The sequence below is a fragment of the Helicoverpa armigera genome, chromosome 1 (assembly GCF_030705265.1).
Source record: "Helicoverpa armigera isolate CAAS_96S chromosome 1, ASM3070526v1, whole genome shotgun sequence".
In the NCBI taxonomy this organism is placed as follows: Eukaryota; Metazoa; Arthropoda; class Insecta; order Lepidoptera; family Noctuidae; genus Helicoverpa; species Helicoverpa armigera.
Window position 1 is genome coordinate 7459401 of NC_087120.1, and position 22292 is coordinate 7481692.

Genomic DNA, 22292 nt, shown 5'->3' on the forward strand with positions numbered 1-22292 from the left:
TTTCAATTATTCCCCCACCCAGCTGTTATTCGAAACGATGGGAAAAGCGGTTCGAATCCAGAGTTATTATTTGGTCAAGATGCACCATGCATTATGCGCCCATCAAAAAAACATTTGTATGTTTTTTGTCTTTATGAATATGTCGTGATTGTTCCCGCCACTGCCTGCATGGCTTCTTTAACAATAAATTTTAAAATAATAGATTAAGTACCCCGCAAGTCTCATGCTGGGCGCCAAGTAATTTAGGAGTTGTCATAAATTACAATTATTACGGAATTTTATATCTTATCCAACAGATGAGCTATGTATGTTTGCAACGCGCGGGTTGGCGCCGACGTGTCGCGACGCCCCATTAATGCAGTTTATTCACCTACCCTCCAGAGGGAAGACTATTCATTGTCATTTCATTACTCATTCCCGTCCCCCATACCAGCTGGTGTCACATTTACCTATCTATGTCACTGATTTAGGTACATCGAGTTACGATACAATGAGTGTACGCGAAAATTTACGCGAGGTTTTCTTTCCTTTCCAAGCGTGCTTCAGTTAAATTTTCATTTTTTTAATATCTGTCTTAAGGGTGCCCCATCCAAAAAAATTTAAGGGTACCAAATTACTACGACATCGCTCTTGGTCTATCCATGTGTCATCAGGCTGTATCCTAAGAGCCTTGATAGTATAACAGGTATTTCACAGATGATGTATTTGTATTGCCGCCATAATAAAAAATACGCAAAACTAGAATAAAATGAATACTTATTTTAAGGGGCTCATACGATAAAGTAACTTTGCCATTTTTTTATTATTTATCTTTCTGCCAACCCTTAAGAGTTATAGGCGTCTGCCGGTCTAGTTGACTGTCTAGGATACACAGACCAAGAGTACCTCATAAAAATAGCTGTCAACTTGTTACTGGTTTTTTTTTACCGGATATTAATCAGAATACAAGCTACTTTTTTGTTTCTGTCTCCATCACTATATAATATCTTTATCGACTATGTACATTTTAAAATGAATTCCTTAGAGTACTGAAATTACATTATCTTCAGGAGCAATCTGCTATTTGAGAGCTCACGTAGTAATGTTTACCTATTGCATTATTTATTATACGGCTAGCTGCTTTTTAGCAAAGTACCACAGATATAAAACCTCTTTAAGCAATCCTTATATGCATATCGAAAATGTTCTTGAGAGTCTATGTCACGTTTGATTCTAGAAAGATCGAGTAAGCTTATTCAGTTTTATTAGCTCAATCACGGCAACGATGGGACAATAATTCAGATTTATGCGTTATTGCTGTCCAAATGTTCATAAAACAAGATGTATTTGACTATGATAGGATTTCCTCAGATTCAATGCTTATTGGTTACCGATAAATAACAACTTGAAGCAAGTTCTTAATTTGACAAACTTTATGATTTAATAGATCTGTGAAGGCAAATAGCGGCCCTGAATTTGGGACTCGCCACCAGTGAATATAATGATTACTAATAATTTAACTATGATAGATACAATATCTTAAAAGATATTGTTTATTTGAGACAGAAGATAGCAGAACGCAGTGCTTTCTAATATTTCTAGATACTTGTTTTACAGTCATGTATCGGGCTGTTCTTTTTTGAGGAGCTTAGATAGAAAGTCGCTCTATATGAAACATTGATACTCAGCTGCATCCGCGGAAGCCGATCCTAACATTATTGGGACAAAGCTCAGGCGATAAGATGGACACGTTTTGTCATATTATTTACATACGCTAACGACCTAGTTCGGAATGATACCTATCCATTAGATTTCACTAGCTGTTTAGACGCCCTAGTGACCTGTCTCATAAATATATTATAGACGTACTTGGAAGTACAATGAACGGCAACCGTATTGCAGCATGATGAAAATACAGTAATGAGTACACTGTCCTTTAGTTCCCTAGCAACGATGAAGTAAACAAACCGTGTAGTGTGTACATTTTCGCGTTTTTGCGGTAGAGCCAGTACACCTATCGAACAGACCATTTGCGCTAAAGTTACAGTTGCCTCAACAGTTTATTTCGTAGCAATTAGATGTAAGTGGTTTACTTTGAAGAGAAAAATACCGATAACACTTATTATTTTGGACATACCTAGTACTAATGTTATATTTTTTCAAAATTGCTGAAAAAGCTAAAATATACTTCATATTATTTATTCAGGTGCTATTGTCTTTTAACCATTTTTGATGTCAGTTGTTTCAGATTTAATGTATAAATAAGGAAGATGCGGACAATACAATACGTACAGGTGTCGGAAATAAAACCGAGAGACATCTTTGTTTTCCGATCAAACGTACCGCTTTCTGTCTATATTTTGCATTTTTATAACGTCTTGTCTATGTTCAGAACAGTATCGATGTCTTTGATGCATGACATGAATTTTGATAGGTACTAGTTCGTTGTATTTTATTATTTTTCCCATAAAGCCAAGGGACCAGTTTGATTCTAAAAGCCTCAGTAATATTCAAGGTTGGTTGTGAAAGCGAAATTAAATTCAGCACAGCCCGCAGTTTCATGACATTGAGAACTGCTGCAGTAGTTTGTAAAACTTAGCGAAACGAAGAGTTTCTCAACAGTGGCGGCTGGTGCACAAGTATTCGCGTTGACCTCGAAACTTGCTCGAAGACAGCTCTAAAATACCTACTACATTTCGTGAAGGTGCTTTTCTGTAATTGCGTCACGATCCCGCAGGAAATTAAGATCTATCACTAAATTAAATATTGTTATCGGTTCTCAAATAAATGGTCCTTTAAAAGTTACAGATTATGCGCGAGAAAAAAATATATTCAGTATCAGATCTTTCATCCTATTTCATTTGCAATTGATTGAATTTATTATTTACATGTATGATCAAAGTAGAAGATCAACGTACGATACAAGCTACCTTCTGTTACTACAAAAGGAACTAAATTATGTATTTATTCATAACAGATGTAGTTCAAAGGAGCTTAAATAACAACAACAATCGCCTGTGCCCGTAAACGTAGGCAAAGGAAAAGAAAATACTTACGGGCACTTTAAAAGTAGGTAATTTATTTTGTGATGCAATCCAGTGTAGCGCAAGTGGGTCAAATGTATGGGCATGGGTAATTGACATAGGTTAGCCGAGTTTAAAAGGTATACAAATACGTACGTATAATTCGCAGGTTTTCTATGAAATGCTATCATTTTTATTATGTTGGGTTGCAATAAAATGCGGAGTAAAGAGTAACGCAACTAAAGTATCTGTCGGGATTCATGGAGACCGGACGTCCCAGCGGCTGCGACTTAATGACTTCTCCGCCAGCCGACGCAGTAAATAAGGTCCATGTTGGCGCTCGTGTACTCCGTAATAGGACCTCGATTTGTGGGTAATCATTTCCTCAATTTGTGTGAACGACACGTCATTTTTCTTACTACATTATAAATGATGTTTATGATAAAGATGAAGCTGCGTCTCATATAAGAAAACAGAAGCAGGCAAGAGAACTAGCCGTATGCTTTACCACCAGATATAAGCGAGAAAAATTTCTCGTACGACGATTTATAGGAGAGCAGGGAAAATGAGCATTAATGTTCGATGCGAGTGTACAACGCGTTTAAAGTGAGAGTCACAAGTCTAACACATCCTCTCAGCATATCCATCGCACACATTTCACGTTTGATAAGTAAGAAAAACTTCGTTCTTATCCACTGTGACAAGTACGAATACGGTAGGAAAATAAAGTTGTTTCATGGTGGGTATTTTCACCGCACAAATCTCCACTTCCCCGCCTAGTTACGCAGGAAAAGCACTCTCAAGGACAATTCACAAAACAGCTACTTCTAAATAGAAAGAAAACTAAAAGTATACTATTAAGCACATCGCTCTAGAAGTCAGTGTCTTGAGAATATTGCAGTATTTATTATCGCCATCGATTCACAATCATGTCTGTAGCGAACTGCTATGAAACAGTTGTGTGAACAGATCAAGTGGTTACCTTATGTACGTAGGACGTAGCATGAAAACAAAACATAGTGATAAGGTTGACGAGTATTTGCTGCTCGTGTAGGTTCAGTTGATGACTGATCTATTAGGCCGCATTTGAACGTCCAACAACAGTCCAACGGACAAGAATAAACAGATAACTATGAAATGACAGTAATGCAATTTTGGATCAGATATACATGTAGGGCAACTGTTTATAGGTAGTGCTCCATTGGCATCATCAACATTTAAGCGGGAGAGAGGGGAAGACTATTTCGCTGTTGGAAAAAATTACATATCCCTATATATTTCTTCAAATCATTGCAATAACATGTAGGTAGAAAGAATGCTGTCAAGTAAAAAAAAAAGGCTAAATACAGTATTTGTATGGATCCCAATTACTGTCCTGTAGGCTAGTTATTATCGGCTCAAGGGTGTACTTTGACGCAAAATATGGGTTATAGTCGGGTGTTAAATAAAAGAAACACATCGGGTATTGAGTGCTATTCAAAATAACATACGTATTTGTACACAAATATTTGTAGGTGAAGTAAGATGTTTGTTTACTTGTCAAAACAGCACGCTTCGTAAGAAGTCGTGTTGATTAGAGAACGAAATACAAACACGTTCGATAAATATTTTTTTTATCACTTGGCGTCAAGTAGTTATATAGATGCAGCTGCATTTTAGTCCTTTTTTCTATGTTCGAGTTTTTAGTAGTTTTAGAATATTTCAAATAATACTCTTTGAATACCTTGACTAGTTATGTTAGCTCAAGTTTCGATTACTTAGTCAAACTCGGCTCGAGCTGAAGTTTAATTAGGTTTGTCCTGTGGTATAGTCTTGTCTTTAGTGCGGATCGGCACTCGTTACATCAATTGGGAACTTTATGTACGTCAATGCATCCATTTGCCAATTAAAACTACCCCGTATTGTTTCAAGCAAACAAAGCTATAATCGGATTAAATTGTACTGTACGAGTCGGGTATGAGTATGTATGCAGGTACGTAGTCTGGAAAACCTGCAATGCCTTTTATTATCGATATATCGAAAAGTTTATGTGAAAAGGAGAAACGTTTTCACCTAACTTGATTGTTCTTTTATGAAAACTTCGAGCATTATCTCTATATATTTATCTAACATGTTAATGTGCACTTTTGAAGTTAATGTAATATTCACATGTAGTAATGCAAGATGTTTATGTACGGCCTCCAGTGCGTACGTATTCATAAGCGGAAGAGCCGAGATTCATCACGTTTATATTTGGCGGCCTAGACCAGACGCTTTCTGGCGCTAACCTGTATATAGGTATATCTATTCAATATTGAGTATTAGCGAAATATTCGCATTAAATTACAAATATTTATCTATTTACCTATTTATTTCCAGCTTTATAAGCATCGAATTTGCCGCACTTGTGTCGAAATGTAATATTTTAATTCAGTACTAAAATACACATTACGGTGTAAATTTTTAAAGAAACTGTAAAAATAGTTAAAAGCATAATATGTATTTTTGTAACGCTAACTTTGCGAACTTGCCTTGACCTTTTGTATAGAGCCGAATTTAAAATAACTCTTACAAAGAGGGATACAAATTTAGAACTCTGAACATTTTCAACGCTATTTTCACATTGATCAATTTGGGAAGGAAATACCCGTGATTAATATGTATAGGTATATAGTAGACAAAAAACTATTTACGTATGATGATAAATCACTGAATCTATCTAACAACCAATATGACAATAGGGTCTAAAAACATTGTCAAAATTAACTCGCATCAACAGTCACATAATATATGTAAGTATGTATGTCAACTACACCTTCAATCGATCAGCTAGCCATTTGTCTGAAAAATGCCATGTTATAACACGACTATGGGTACGTCGTTTAGCCAACAGTGCGTACGACAAGATAACGCTTAGCCAACTGATTTGTTCAACACTACAACTAGACATTCCGTCCCCATCAAAACGGTCGGTTTATTTTACTAGATCTTTCCTTAAAAGTACGCAGAAAACGAAACCGGGAACTGTCGTCTTCAGTTACTTACTCTGAAGGCAAAAATTTAAAGGAAAAAATATCTTGGAATATCAAGAACTCCGGCCGGTTGATGCCTTAATGAAAACAAAACGCAAATACCGCCGCAGAGGCCGGCGATGAACTACTTCAGTGGCTTTTCAATCAGCTGTAATGTTGAACGTTTTGTGCGCCTCAATTATTCAATCATAGAACTAGATGGGTTATTGACTGGCATTGTGCAAACTTGCTTTTTTATTCAAAGACTATTTTATCCAGTGCGACATCAACATTCCAGTTGTATTATACGGTAACAAGACAGACAGAATTCGAGAAACTAAATATTACCGAGAACGAGATTTTCACAAGAGGAGAGCCAGTGTAGGTTAACGTGTGTTTACTTTAAACACTGTAAATTATTCGTAGTATGCCGTAGGGTCGTGCCGAAATGTTTGACTATTGCGGTGCTTATAAGAACAGCAAACTTGGTTTACCCAAAGCCGTCAGGACCAGTAAACTTAGTTGCGAATTGATCACGTCAGGAATGTTTCCCCGCTGACAAGCATCATATTCATAACATACAAAACATTGTTCGCAAACTGGAAAATTGTGGCGCTCCACGACAAGTAAACTCGTAAACAAAGAGACTATCTGGGTCATATTTAACTAGTTCACAAAATATTTAATATGTTTAAGCAAGCCTTTATATTTTAAATAAGCTACGTTTCAACTTCAACATCTAGGACCTAGGAACGCTATAAACATATTCCTCAGAGTTCAAGTTTTGTAAATCAATAAGTTATAATGGGTAAATTATGATAAAATATACTATTCCTCATACATCTTCATGGAAATGCTAATTCATTTCTCTTCGTATTGAATACTGAGACTGAGAGTGAACTTAAATTAGCGATCCGAATGCTACCTCAACATTTCTTGGACGATTTAATCTTTATCTCAGACAGGGATTTGCTGGAACTGGGGTTGGTCTCAACACAAAGAACATATGTATATTTAGGACATAATTTATTTGTACGGATATCTTTTAGAGTTTAGACAGACTAAAAAGGATGTAAAACAATTATTTATTTTATTTGACCGCTACCTGCTTAGTACTTACTCGGATGTAGTTTTCAGTAATTGCACCGTAACTGTTACTATAGTTCAGAAGTTTATTTTGCTTGCCTGTGTTTTGATTTTCAAAAGTTATGGGTGCTGTGCATAGACACACATGCGAAGAGGGTAGCGTCACATGGCGTGTACGCACCTTTAAATCGTGTTTCATTGAGTGAAGGTCAGTTTAAGTGTATGATAGCAATATGTGAAAATAAAAAACACTGATATCGGGACAAGAAGGCATTATTCAAATAGTATTACTTGGACGTAGTCGGTGGCGCGTGCCGTTCAAAAAAATCAATACAACCCGCACGCCCTGACTCGCTCGCGCTCGCAAGGACACCGAATAAACGGTTAACTAACTAAATGCTACTACAACTTGCGTCACTACATTAATTTATCGAATTCGGATTAGCGCAATCAAGAAAATATAACAAGATCGTACCATTTTTTCGGAGTTTCTTTACAGCGTAGAGAAAGATTGCTGCTTTTATCCACTAATTGTAATGACAAGGACGGATCGTTATTGCTCCCCGTACACCGAACATTAAATCTGAGGGACATCGCTACTTTTGATTTTGTGCAGTGATTTTTATTTAATCACGTGGCCGTACAGATTGTTAAACCTGGGGCCATTTTAGCGCCTTCAAATTAACCGCAACGTGTCACGCTGTTTTAAAATCCACACCTACAAATAAAAACGCGCTCTGCCCTGGAGCAACCGCGAGGCATTATGCGGCTAATTTAAAGAGCCCTTATTTTAAACCTTACATATTGTCACAAAGGTTGTTTATGGCGGTTGCAGTGCGGCTGCAGTATGTAGCATCGCTGCTAATTTGATGGCACCCTATTTGTGTTAGCTTTATTTCCACCAGCAATTTGTGCAGTGAAACATTTCATTTTCTTTTGTTGAAGGCCAAGTTGAAGGCACCGAAGGGTTATCGAACTTTTCCCAAGGTCACAGTACTCGCACTGTTGGTATCCAAGTTCTTATTTCATTTAATTATACTATTTTAACAAATCAAATAAGATTATATTCCCGAAAGGGAATTAAAACATGTTTGCGTGACATTACGTAATTCTTCAGTGTTGTACGTAAGTATTTTTTGGCCGATTTTTACACCTTTGGGTACATGAGCGTCTGGTAGTAGACTCTCATTGCATCCAGTATTTAAGTATTCATTGTCAAGGGTAAACTCATTACTATAGCTCATATTGTATGAGCTGTGATGATCATCTCGTTTGTAAATAAATGTATATTTTGGGTAGAGCCTCGAAGTAGGTCAACTGCCTACATCGATTCGCTTTATAGATCTGCTCGAGCTTTTCTATTTTTGATTTGCTACTAACCGAACTATACCTTTTAATCTATGGGCGGTTTCAGTGTTGGTCATCAAAAATATCAGCCCACCAAGGTTTTGTACAAAATTTAACCACATCAGCTGATTCATGCAATTATTTTGTATTTTAGAGAGCAATTCGGCTGCTCTCTTCGCCGATTCATTTATGTATGGTTAAATTCAGCTCATTTTATCCATCCAAAATAGACTGGGATATCTTACTAGTTCCTTAAGTTTACCCACTAAGGATGTAATTTTGATTCATTCTGAAGTGCGACTGGCTTACCGGAGTAAAAGTCACGTCAGCTGGTCTATACCCCATAGCAGCATATTTTTTACTGACGACAATTAATTAGCTTTATTTATGGTAGGTTTGCTTTGCTAACAGGCACTTCAACGTTAAGTAATGAAATGTCGACAGTTATGGTTTCAGCTTTAAAAGTCCTCGACATATTTTCCTAGTTCATCGGAAAACTTACTTTCAATCAGTTGCTGTAGAGTAAAAGTATGTTCTGTTTTTTATCATTACAAGGTTTTAATGTCTAAAATTGTGGACATTTTATGAATGTCAACATTAAAAAATGCATGGTTTGTTTGTAATTTTCAGGGCATTACCGTTATGTTCGCAAAGTGAAATTTTGCGTGGACGCGCGAAACACGGTGGCTCCCCGACAAGAGGGAATTGCGGAGATTGCGGGAATTGCGCTTAAGCGGATAAAGCCTTGTTTTCTTTCAACCACTTAACTTGCATGCGGGCTGGTTTGTGGTTAATCTGTTTTTATTTATGTTGTTCTCAATAAAAAGTAGTATCTACTTATTCAATTGTCTGTTCAATTAAAAAGACACTATAAACCTATGTACCTACCAACTCGCACTTGTCCAGCTCTTTTATATAAATATGTACATATATCGAAGGCGTCATTAAACCTTTTTGCATCGCTGACATCCTGACGTTTCGACCCGTGCTTCATACGTATCAGAACCAGATCGACTTTTCCCGTGATGCACGTTTCGTGTAACCGATGGCAAAATAAGGATTGATGGCAACGAGTCCAGTATCTATGGACACTAATAGATTTTTCCGTGCCACTGCTGATAACTTTTTAAAAGGAAACATAGTTTTACTTTTAATTTGTAAATACGCTTTTGAAATGATCTAAAATATATTCTTTGGTGAAATTACTTTCCTATTTAAATATGAAAATTATAAAAATGACACCTTGAATTTAAGTTCCATTAAATAACCTACTGAGAAGGTAGTTTTTTCAAAGATCTTGCTGCTAGATTTCTCAGGTCGACTCCAGATAAAGTTGCTTGAAAGGAAATAACTCTATGAAATAAGTATTGGTATAAAAAGCCACGAACACCCTTAGTTAATTAGAACTCAAAGCACAGGCATACATTTAGCTGTGTATGCGGTTGAGTGCAGTAAAGGTTGAATCAAAAAAATTATTTTGCCCAAGTTACAAATAATTTTTAAACGTTTTTACACTAAATTGGGCCACGTGATTAGAAATTTTACTCGAAATAAGGGAACGAAAGCTATCTGATAAATTAAATTCATTCCACAATTCCTGGTTTTTCGTCGTCAAAGGAGACAACAGCTATTTGTTTGAAATAAATTTTCTGCTCTCCATTGAGCGTCTTCCATTAGGGCTGCGTAGCTTTTACAATAGGGGTGCAATAGCAGACTGTCAAGAATACTTTGGATTCTCGACCTGTTTAAAGTTATTGCGTTCCAGGGCGCTCATTATGACGACGGTTTGCCACTGCAAGGCCCAGCTGCTAACGAAAATACAAAAAGAAACCACTCCTAAGACCGCCGCCCGGAGCGTAACTTGACCTATTCCGTTTTCCACGTTTTTAAAGACGCATTTCATTTCAAAAATTTATTATTAAATTTATACGATTCAAAGTGGATTGTTATAAGGATTATGAGTTTAACGTAATAAAATCAGAAGGTCAGCACTTAAGCTTTTAATTTTGCGTTCAAATTATTTAGAAGATTTATTAGTTTTGGATGTTATAAAAAATAAGAGACTGTTTATGAGAGTTACTCATTCTTAAATTGCAAAAAAAATCAACAGAGGTATGAAAATTGTTACTTCAGTACTAGTAATGCGCGACTGCTATGCACGGGGTCTCGAGTTCGATTCCCGGGTGATCTGAGGTTGCATTTGCATTAGGATGATAAAATTATAGTCGAAATAAGAAATTGCCAGCTAACTAGACCAGTTAGTGACCCAAAGGTATACTCGTAGATAGACCTGACTCAGCAAAGAAGGAGCACTTCACGTGCATTAATCAGAAGGAGATGTGGCAAATAACATGACAGCATAAAGAATCCTGGACCAAATGTAGCTACAATCCTATCCACGAGGGCTATGAGACCAATCTAAGTACGCCTTACTAATATCTCAAAAGATAAATAAATACACAAGCTACGTCATAACAGTGTCTTAAAAGTAAAAAAAAATATCTACAGTTAATTCTAATAAATTAGTTGTACGATTTAGTTTAGAATATTCAACTGTGCCTTTTGTGTACAGACTTAACTTTGTCTGACAGGAATAATTAGAGATAGTTAAGCGATATCAGCTTTAGCATCGGCTAAACCCAAATAGTTTGGAAGCCTGTCTACATCCATTAATCATTATGGCTGGTGATGGATCCCGGCACAAAACTGTTGGAAGCGAACTGACCGCACGAAGTCAGCGAGAGGGCGTATTTTGTAGTCGAGAGGAAAAATCATGACGTCAGTCTTACAAGGTACAGTAGAGATGAAATATGGACGGTTTTTGGGCGAATTATTTATACATGTACCTAGGTATATAAAAATTCTGTTTTTTTCGACAGAAACGCTCCGTTACAACCTGTACAAAAGCTGCCACCTGCACCGCGCCACAGATTTTTCCGCTCGGAATATATCGCGGTTTTGCTATGCGTATAACTCTTGACATTAATAAAAAATTAACGAACCCAGCATCCTAGTACAAAGGCGAAAAATGGGTAAAGTACATGTTGACGGCACATGTATTCCAGCCGAAGAAGGAAATCAAGAATCCCACAATGTACCATTGCAATTTTTATGTCGCACATTGTAATAAAAAACAGTGTAAGAACCAATAAGTCTTACTTGCCAAAAGCTCACTATTCTTCGTTCTGAATTTGTTACAAGTGTGATATTACCACTTAAAAAGGTTTACGAAAGTCGGCTGTTTGCGCCGACGGCTGCAACCAGAATAGGTAATCAAATTCACTATCTTCTCGAGCTAACTCTGGAAGTCTCCATGGAGCATAGTTTAAATTGCATTAGTATCCATCCAACGCGTTAAGTGGGTGACATGCGAGTAGGCACTTCTAGGCGTTAAATACGGCTAACTCGGTGGTGCGGCTCAGTGGTGTAGCTACTATTACTATCACACTTTCATTTTATGCACAACTTTACGTAGTCTTTTACTTTACTATACGTTGTTTTTTTTATTGGGAAAAACATGTGGGCAACGTGATATTTTCCAAACTCTATTTCAGGCGTGTGAAGTTTGTTATAATAAAAAAGAAACAGATAACATTATTCGGTACTATCAAAAAATCTGCGAGAGACAGGTCGTGCAATTAAACTGGACAGTCAGTAATAATGGAATGCAAATATAGAATGTATGTTAAAGTTTTACCAACTAAAATAGATTTCAATAGACTTTGATTATAAAAGTGTTGTTTGTTTTTGTACTTCTCTATCCGCATACTTATTTTTGTGCTTATAAGCTTTAATATGACGACAAGATATTTTTCATAAAAAGGGAACATATTATAAAACACTCGTAAATTCAGTTTACGACGTGGTAAAAAGATTAGCAACATCTATCTGGGATGATTGCACAGGGTGCACCGGACGCTCGAATATTATTTCTCTTTTTATGAACCCTTGGATTCGAGATTATTAAAGTCTTAGCGGAAGCGAAGAAAATTGAATTTATTGGTTGCTTAAGAATTGATAAGTATGCTTTCCACGACCGTGCTATTACTTTTTGTAATATTTAATCTAATTTGTTAGCCAAACGTAATAATTAAATCAGTGGGAATCCTTTGATGAACAAATGGTTGTGAAAAACGCGACGCATTGCATTGTGTGTCTGACAGAACATTCCTGCGCTAAGCCATGCACAATAGAATTAGTGAGATCCAGCCTGTGGCTACCTATTATTACGCAGTTTGCATATTACTCGTGTTTGCGCATTTCATTTGCTGTTGCCGGCTTCGCTTCATGTTACTGAGTGACATGCATAGTTTACGATTTTAATGAATGTAGGCAATCTTATTTAAAATTAACATGATAATATTTGTAGAACCCAAATCTGAACATGAGACGTCGTCAGTATCCAGTTATTTGCTTTCATCCTGTCAAAGCATAAAAGTGAATCAAGGCAATCTATTTTTGGGTTGATACACAGTTGTAAATGTATTAGTTTAAACGTTGCAACCGTTTTCAGATAAGCTTATTGATCTGAGTTGTGGGCAGGGCAGCTTAGATGCACTGAACTGACACCGATAAAGTTAACAGCCGTGGGAACTTCCCCTGGGGATTTTACTGGCGACGATATGCATAAAGTACGTACATACGTACCTACCTACATGCCCGCAGCCGTTACTATAGAATATCCAACAGTTAGGATATATTTTATTTTGTTCTGTTGTTACAGTTATTTATGTATCGCGAACAAACATCTTTTATGTCCATGCAAATACTACTGTTAACCCTATAAGTAAGTATGGGTAAGGTTAAGTACTCACTCTTCAGGTAGGCTCGGGGCACCGTCCTCTTGTCCCGGAGCATTCACGTGGTACACGCAGAAGTTTTCCAAAAGGGCCCTCATGTCCACGAAGTTAAAGAACGGTTGGAAGCAAACGTCTGCGGGCACACAAAACAAATTAGACTTTACTACAGAGTCAAAAGACACAAGTGTAATGAATGTGCGCATAGAAATGTTTTTCAACGGCTGCTTTTTGTTAACATATGTAGTAGGTAGTTCAACGGTACAACGTAAATTGAAATACGTTCCATGCCTGCCGCTATATTTACATAACAAGTATACAAACAAGGAAATAAAGGAAATGAATAAATGAAAATGTTAGTGTACATAGGTTACATACGTTGTCGTGGTGGCCTAGTGGGCAAAGAACCAACCTCTCGAGTATGAGGGCGCGGGTTCGATTCCAGGTCAGGCAAGTACCAATGCAACTTTTCTAAGTTTGTATGTACTTTCTAAGTATATCTTAGACGCCAATGACTGTGTTTCGGATGGCACGTTAAACTGTAGGTCCCGGCTGTCATTGAACATCCTTGGCAGTCGTTACGGGTAGTCAGAAGCCAGTAAGTCTGACACCAGTCTAACCAAGGGGTATTGGGTTGCCCGGGTAACTGGGTTGAGGGGGTCAGATAGGGCAGTCGCTCCTTGTAAAGCACTGGTACTCAGCTACATCCGGTTAGACTGGAAGCCGACCCCAACGTAGTTTGGGAAAAAGGCTCGGAGGATGATCGGAGGATGTTAGTGTACATAGGTATAGCCTGGTGCTAAATACATGTATCAACGAGTACCCGCAGGCTTGATTATAGAACTTAAATTATTTGTATGGCGTCAATATGAAGGATGCTATTAGTAGAGATACGTATCATCCAAAATTAATTGCATTCGCTCAATGACGGTATGATTGTGATAGGTCGAGCAAAGCTTACCTATTGTTACGAAATCGCATTGCAGTGTTCGTGAACTCGCCTTGTATTACAATGGCACGTATCTATGTATGAGCGCGTTGCAGGTCGCAAGCAGACTTCAGTCATACTTCAGTAACAATATGGCAGAAACACCATTGTTTTCGATGTTAAAAACGCCATACTTCGCATGCGAGTGTGGCTCCAAAGATTAAAGCAGAATATACACGGCAATGGAAAAGATTCGAGCTTTGTTTCCCAAAAACGAGGATGGATTAAGAATACACTATAGGTACAATTTACCGTTAGTGACTACAGCTATATTCTGACTGTATGGATAGTTTGGACCCTATATTGCTATAGAAGTGGCTCTTACACCCACATAGGTAGCAATAGTATTTATTTTACTAGCGACAAGACTATAACAAATAGCAGACTGCAGTTGCGCCGATTTATTTTCTGGGATCGATGTAAATAAAACAGACAGGCAGGTTTATTTTTATGACATTTCAACTACGAGCAATTTCCCATTGCCCGTAAGCGGCTTATATCCAGCATCGGTCTATGATACTAACGCTGTTTATTTTGTTGCTAAAATTGTAACAATACTGTGAGTTTAAAGTATTGTAATTCTTTTGATTCGTTTTCTAAATGGAAAATTAAATACCAAGCGTTTGGCAAACTCTTTTACTGAGCTTTCTGAATTCTAGTCCGAAGGCCGAATCATTTTCGAAAAATAATCGTGAAGGCGATTTGCGTATGAGTGTAATAGTCCATCGACTCGGTAAAAATATTTTAATTAACACTTGAATACATACTATGAATTCTTTTTTTGCATTGTTACTGTTGCTATAATATTTATGTCTTGAATTACGGTCTCAAATTGCCGTTGTGATATTTTAATACACCAAAGCAGTAGGATTGGTATTATTCAGGGAACCGGATAATTAAGAAAAGCCGGAGGCAGTTGGGTGATGTATTCATAAAATGGGAACTATATTTTTATCCAAGAACGGTTATTCGACAGCTGTAGAGCCGAATTTAGGGATCATTTATTTGACTGAAAACTCATGTCGTTTCTTACAGGCCGAACATACAGGGTTATTTTCCTTTGGAGATACTCGTTACAGCAAATATGCTCAAGGGGGCAGAACTTAAACATAAATACGTTTACATAGTATTATTACTATAATGTCATTAATTACAATATGTTACTATTTTTACTGAGAGGTTAATATTATCAAAAGGGTAAATAGTCACGTTACGAAGGAAAAGCTTGAATTTTTTTCAAACAATTTTAATCTGTTGGTGTTGCACAAGTTCGTAAGGTAGAATTTTAACTGAAAGTGCTCATACTGCTAAAACCGGCGACGTTACGTCTGCGACCTATTTATGGAACAATGCAAAAGTTGAAACTGGAACAATAATGATTACGAATGTAAAAGGGCGAATAATAGGAACACGTAATTAGACTAGTTTTGTTTTACTAAATCAAGTACGTCACGAGAAATGTACAATTATTTTTGGGTATTCATTTTTATAATTTTTTACGTTATCTTTTGTAAAACTTTGGGTCGATGGTTTTAACTGAAGGGAAAGTGCGAGGTACCCCAAGTATTTCTAATTACTTATTAGGGTTATCTCATTTTCAAAATTGTGACTACTTTAAGACAAATAAACATTTATTTTTTTATCATTTTTATAAATAAGGCGTATTTATGAACTACATGTAAAATTAAACAACATGAAAACGATTGGTCGCTCTAAGTACTAAAATAAATATGTTTCTATTTCATTATGAAAGCAAAAAATACTTTGATTTGCAAAATATTTTCTGGCTAGATATCCTTATAAACGATCGTATGTTTAGATTTCGTAGTACAGTAAAAGTTCACACGAACATAATGAAAGAAGAAAGGTAAAATGTAAATCAGTACAAATCAATACGCATGAGACTGGAATTGAGTAGGCGACAAAAAGCTCGCCTATTTTGTTTGACATTTTGCGTTTCATACTTATTTGCTGAGATATTATTGCATAAACACGCTTTACCTTATTTGCTTTACCGATGATACTTAATTAATCATGACCGTTCGAAATAATTTACAAGCCATAATTTTAAATTAAATCAAATTATTTGAGTATGGCAGAAACTTACATTCAGTCGGGTTGCCGGTAAAATAATTTAGATCAATATTTTTTTTTCTATGGTTGGGTCATAATTGGTGTATAGGCCAATTTATTTTAAATATAATGATAATGTTAATTTGATACACATTTTACAGCACTTTAAATGATTGAACAAAACAAAAATCTTAAACAGTTAATATTTAATTATTTTAAGAAGAAAGTCCTGAACTAACAGGCCAGAGCAATTTACTCTCATTCTCATAGCCCCAACGAACCATACCTTTCAATTTACGGAGCAACAAAATCCAGTTAAAAACAGTAAGATCATACAAAATTAAATGTATGGGAGTTGCCGTCGGCACGTAAAGCCGAGTGGGCGACTGTGTAGGTATTAAGATAGGGTACCTATAAAGATTCGTAAGTTATCAGCGTGGTTTTTGTGGTAATTAAAGTTATCAGCTATTCTTTCCCAAGTATTATTCTATTCGGGTACATTTGTGACATGCTAAAAAATGAAAGCAACACAACAACGAACGTTCTGTAACGTAAACACGAACATGAGTTTGTTGTTCTTTGTTTTTATTTAGTCCAAACAGAAAATGTTGGGTAAAATATTGAAATATGTACGTACACAGTGTACGGTTTAGAAAAATAGATGTAAGTGTAGTTTGTACGCAAAAGCATGATTGTGATGGAAACAGTGTAGGGCATTTTAATTTTGCCCTGCTCTCATGTTTATGGCAAATAGGTCACGCGCACACTCAAGAAGGATGCTTTAGATACAGAAAGTTGTACTTTTAACTTTAAGTTTTAATTTTTTTGCTGTTAGAAAAAAGCAAAACTATATTTTTCTTTTCAGATGCACGCGGTAATACACAAAGTTTTGCTTCTCTGCTTCAGGCACTAAGAGATCGATTAAATCTTAAGAGTGGCTAATAAGTTGGACGCCACCCATACAAAATATTCTTAAGGTTTGCGAGGCAAGGGTATCTAAGTTTAATGTCCCAATACTAACTTTATTCTGGTTCCTGCAATTATGTAATTTGGCGTGTATGGACATCACTGACTATCGTTTATTTTATTAAAATTTTTAGGTCTATGAATTTGGTTGTGGTCTGTGCTTGTGTTTAACGGCATTCTTAATAAATTGACAAGGATTGTCAAATGGCCGAAGCAGTGTTACGAATATGATAGAGTGACTAAAATATTAATATTTATGAATTTCATTAACGTTTAAAGTTTACCTTTTCCTTCCATATATTACGAAAAGCGAAAACTATAGTAGTGTCCCATTGCCTCAAATTGAGGCATCTATGTAAACAAGTTAATTCCGATGTTATGTTACTAATCTAAGTAACAGGCCAGTGAGAACTGTCGTTTTACGAACAGCAAACGGAACATAAAGAAGTTTATACTTCATAAACTGCAGCGACACGGTCATTTAGCACAAAGCTGGAAACAAAAAATCCTCCACTTCAATAACGATAAAAACCATTTTCAGTAACAAACCAATTTGGGGTAGTGACCCAAATGCCGAGCGAAGAAAAAGCATTCCGTATTCGCGACCCGTTTTAAAACTCATATAAACTTGTCACAGAGTCCTTTTCAAGTATTCTTTGACACTGTCAGAAGGTGATGAAAACGTGCATGAATGGAAATGGCGCATACATAGCCGAGTAAATGTAGAACAGATGTCCTAGAATGCCATATCATTTGTAAAAACTGAGCTACCGATAGTAACGTGTTATTCATTTTAATTTATTCTGATATTCAAATCGCGTTCACGATGTCTATAAACAAAAGTACGCGAGTTATTTTTGCGCCAGAAACATTGCTTATCCCGAGGATCACAATGTTCCATGAGCAAAAATAACTATCGTTGGGTTCGAGAGACTAGGAACTTTAATATTCCTTGTTATCTCGGGATTTACTTGTAAGTATGCGGTTTCTTTCAATTAGGTTACGTCATGATAGTGGAACCTACCCAACGCTAAAACACTAGTTTTCAATTATGCGACTTGTTTATGTTTCTGTTATGGACCAAGTGATAAATTGGGCAGTATACATAATGCCCGGTCATTATGAATAATGCCCAATATGAGAGTGCAATTTGATAATAATTATTCAAACAATCAAATTGACCGGGCACTATACATATTGCCCATGACCTTTTGGGCAAAGTAATACAAACATATTTAATTGCATTTTTTTTATTGTTATTGACATTTAACTTAAAATAAACTAAATATAACACATCCCATATCAATTGACAGAGCATAGAAGTAAGCATGCAACATGCAGCAAGCATGGCTTCTGTCACGGCTCCGGCGCTGCGGGGCTCCGGCGGTCCCATGCGAGCTTATCGTCGCAGATGGTTAGCAGCTTCGGCTTACTGGCCGGCTCAGCCGGCCAGCCTCAGCCGCGGCGGCGAGCGTTAAAACTACCTGCGCCTCAGCTCGCAGGCCGCCTCGCCCCTCCGCGCCTTCGCGGTTTTGAATTGCACTCTAGGGGTAGGGCAGACAAGACTACGTGGAGTCGGTTTTGCAGCGATTCGTTTTCGTCACTAAGTTCAGTTTTTAATACAATGTTTTGAATCCAAATTAAATTCTACCATAAAAAAACGAGCCAAGACAAATGAGATCAAGAAAAACGAGGCCGAGTTAGTAAATTAGATGACAATTGTCCAATTAATAATTTTGTGGCTAGACTTATAATTTCCCATTAAAATAGAACATATAATTTAAAACAACAATCATAAAATATGTAGCAAGTAACAGGATTTATTTATTAGAACAACTGCCACCCTCGCACCGCATAAAATATAGGTTTATTATCAAATTGCCCAACTATCATGTAGCAATATAATAATGCTCGTGCAATGTGATAAATAATGAAGTTAAGATAGTTATTAATCACTTGGCCCGATAAAGCTAGACATTATTCATAATGCTCGGGCATTATAAATAATGCCCGAATTAATCACATGGTCCATAACATTTCGACTTTTCGAACTAACTTTAATTTATAGTTATTATCTTAGAACTATCTCTATTTTAAATTGAAAACTGCTTTATGGTTTAGCAAATTCGTTAGTGACACTCATGGAACTCGCGGATTGGTTGCGGACATTGGCAGTGAGTATGATTACGAGTATGCGCGGGATATTTTATTTATGTTAAAATTTATTGGCATTTATTTACTTTCTAGGCCATTTAAGCAAACGGGAACACTGCATTTGTCTCGCGTTAATGCTAGAGATCTAAATGCGTTACAGCCATCAATTCCGCATGTTTCCCAGGGTACCAATACGTACAAGGGTTGCCTGATAATAATTACGGATAGTAGAACAAATTAATGAAATGGGAAAGGGGTATCTTACCGTACCGATCGCTAGTAAATGGCACAGTGCAAGCAATCAACTGGAGTGTCAGTGTGATACTCCAGCCAACATTGTCGGTATTGCCTACAAAGGCTGCCTGACTTACACCTATACTGATATTGATAATTACTTAATTTATTAGAGATCTTGTTTGTAATAATAACGTCTGCTTTGCGTATTATATAGGTATGTTTCTTAGTTTCCATGTACTATTACATTGTTACCTTAAACCAAATATCGCCATCCCTTAAAATCTTTTAAGCTTTTATTCAATAGGTTCAGGATTAACTGATTACCGTTAAAGGTTTTCTGAGTAGGTATTTTTAAAACGAATGATTGGGACAACAATAACGTTTTATCCTTTTGTAACTATAACGAACTAAAAAAGCTGTATTATACAAAAAACATGTGATAAAGTTTAGAGCAGCAGGTTGTAGGAGTCGGGGCGGGACCGAGGTCACAATAAGGGAAAATGTTACGTAATTCGACGTCGGGGTTCCGAATGAGAATAAAACTCGAATGGAAAATGTGGTTTTCGGCTGTTACTTTCCAAATAGGAGGAAACTGCATAAAGCAAAGCGGACATAAAGTTAGGTTTTGAATTGACAAATCACATAATTGGTGCTGGAATAAGCTCAAAATATGTTGTTATATTTAGATCGTAACATAAGTGATGTTTTCCACAAAACGTAATGATATGATATATAATAATGAGAACAGCGTCTCTAGAATTGTTGATCCATTATAATGGGTAGGTAATCTTACTAATCATACTAAAATAAAAATCGGTTAAGTGAATTCGAATCGCGCATCGCGCACTGACTCTGATTTCGTATAATTCAGGTTGTCATTAGTTCCAAGTAATAGACACAAATATTATTTTTCTCGTAATCAAATGAAATGTTTGAGCGTCTTTGTCATCTAGGCATCTTGTTGGGTGATTTACATATTCTCTCTTATAACTTCGTGTTTCGACCGTAGAACATTTTGTGACGTGGAAATAATTTATACACTTCAAAAGTTTCTTCCCTTCGAAAAGTTTCATTCAGAAATAGAAGCCACTTTATTTTTCTATACTTTGAGGCACAATAAAAATGTAAGTTTTCAGTTTCCAGTAACCAGTTTTGAAGAATTAACCAATTTTTCTATTTGGCTTAGAAATAATAATAATACTGTCTATCCGAACTTCTCGGAGTTGATAGCAGTCCGAAGGTTACGAAATAATGTTCAAGTAATGTCATTTCCCTTTTATCAGCACCGGGCTATTTAGTTTCGAAGGACAAAAACACAGTTGACAGATCATTATAAATTAAGTACGAAGTAGCGGCTTAGGTTTCATGAGATACGAAGGTATTTCAAGACATGATATGATGAATCAAAGCGTTATATGCTTTAGAAATAACACTTGGCTTTTCTGCTCATTCCGATTTAGCCACCCGTGCCGCCACCATCACGAAGTCGCGTTGGAGCTCAGTGTCACATTTATGAGGTCAAAGCCCAAAGCCGAGAGCTTGCAATTTGACAAACTGTTTCATTTTCCAGTTACTTCCAAAGTCTATTATGTCATGTTTGCCAGATGCACTAATTATTATAAATGTCTTCCAGCAATAGTAAATTAGACTATCTATTACTTATCCTTCAAGTATTCATTGTTAAAGACCGAATTTGTAGAGGTATATTCAGGTGGGTTATGAGCCCTTCTAAGAAATGTTTCGAAAAAAGCGCTTCTTTATACTTAAAAACACACGTGTTTCGGAAGGCAAGATAACTAGTGGTTAATGGCAGTTATTTAAACATCTTTGGCAGGCGTTATCGTAGTCAGAAGCCAGAAAGTCTGACAACCAGTCCTATCAACGAATATTGGGTTGCCCGGGTAACTGGGTTGATCAGGTCTGATATATAGGCGCCTGCCTATGCTTCCACTGGTAGATTGGAAGTCGACCCCAACATACTTAAAAAAGGCTAGGAAAATTGATGCTAACGATAAGGATTTTTTTTACATAAAGGTCATATCGTTATACTACAGCTACGAAGATTTCAGCTGTACAAACCACTGGAAGGTCATCCACAAGAACAAGAATTATGGATACATACCTATAGCACGAGGTATCTCACCAATGCAGTTAGTTACCTTTATTGATTCTAAATATTAATTAACAACCTAGAGTCAATATGCTGTACAAATATAATCCGCGAATCTAAAACTTTTATAAGCTTTATATATATAAATGATACGCTCCAGCAAGCGTTGAAGATTTATTGATATTCTGTAATTTACCGTTTACAAGGAGCGGCACGGGCCAGTGAATACCGGGGCCGTTTCATTTAACACTAAAATAAGAGACACGAGGGCAACTGTGTGCTTCCCGAAGCATTGGTAAATAAATTAACGCCTTGTGGTGCAGTCCAGTGCCATCAGCGCGTCTCTACTGAGGGTGTAAACCTGTTAACGTAACACTGCTTGAGTGGCACACCGCCTCTGACCACACATAGCTATACGAACAAAATAATTATGTTCGCTTTAAAGAACTGCGAAGATCTTAAAGGGTTAAGAAGTCGTTCGACGACTTTTACCACATGGATGGTATTTAAGTAAAATTAACCAATATCTTATAAAGCCAAAAA

The 22292-nt window shown here is 36.6% G+C and overlaps 1 protein-coding gene across 5 annotated transcripts in view; it reads right to left on the reverse strand.

The window, feature by feature from the left end:
- Positions 1–22292, reverse strand: part of LOC110374485 (protein NDRG3) — a 61406-nt gene that overhangs the window by 16484 nt on the left and 22630 nt on the right. For all 5 annotated transcript variants that reach the window (XM_049843607.2, XM_021332201.3, XM_021332205.3 and 2 more), the window contains one exon: positions 13240–13357. In XM_049843607.2, coding sequence (XP_049699564.1) covers positions 13240–13357 — 118 coding nt within the window. The remainder of the gene's footprint in view (positions 1–13239; positions 13358–22292) is intronic.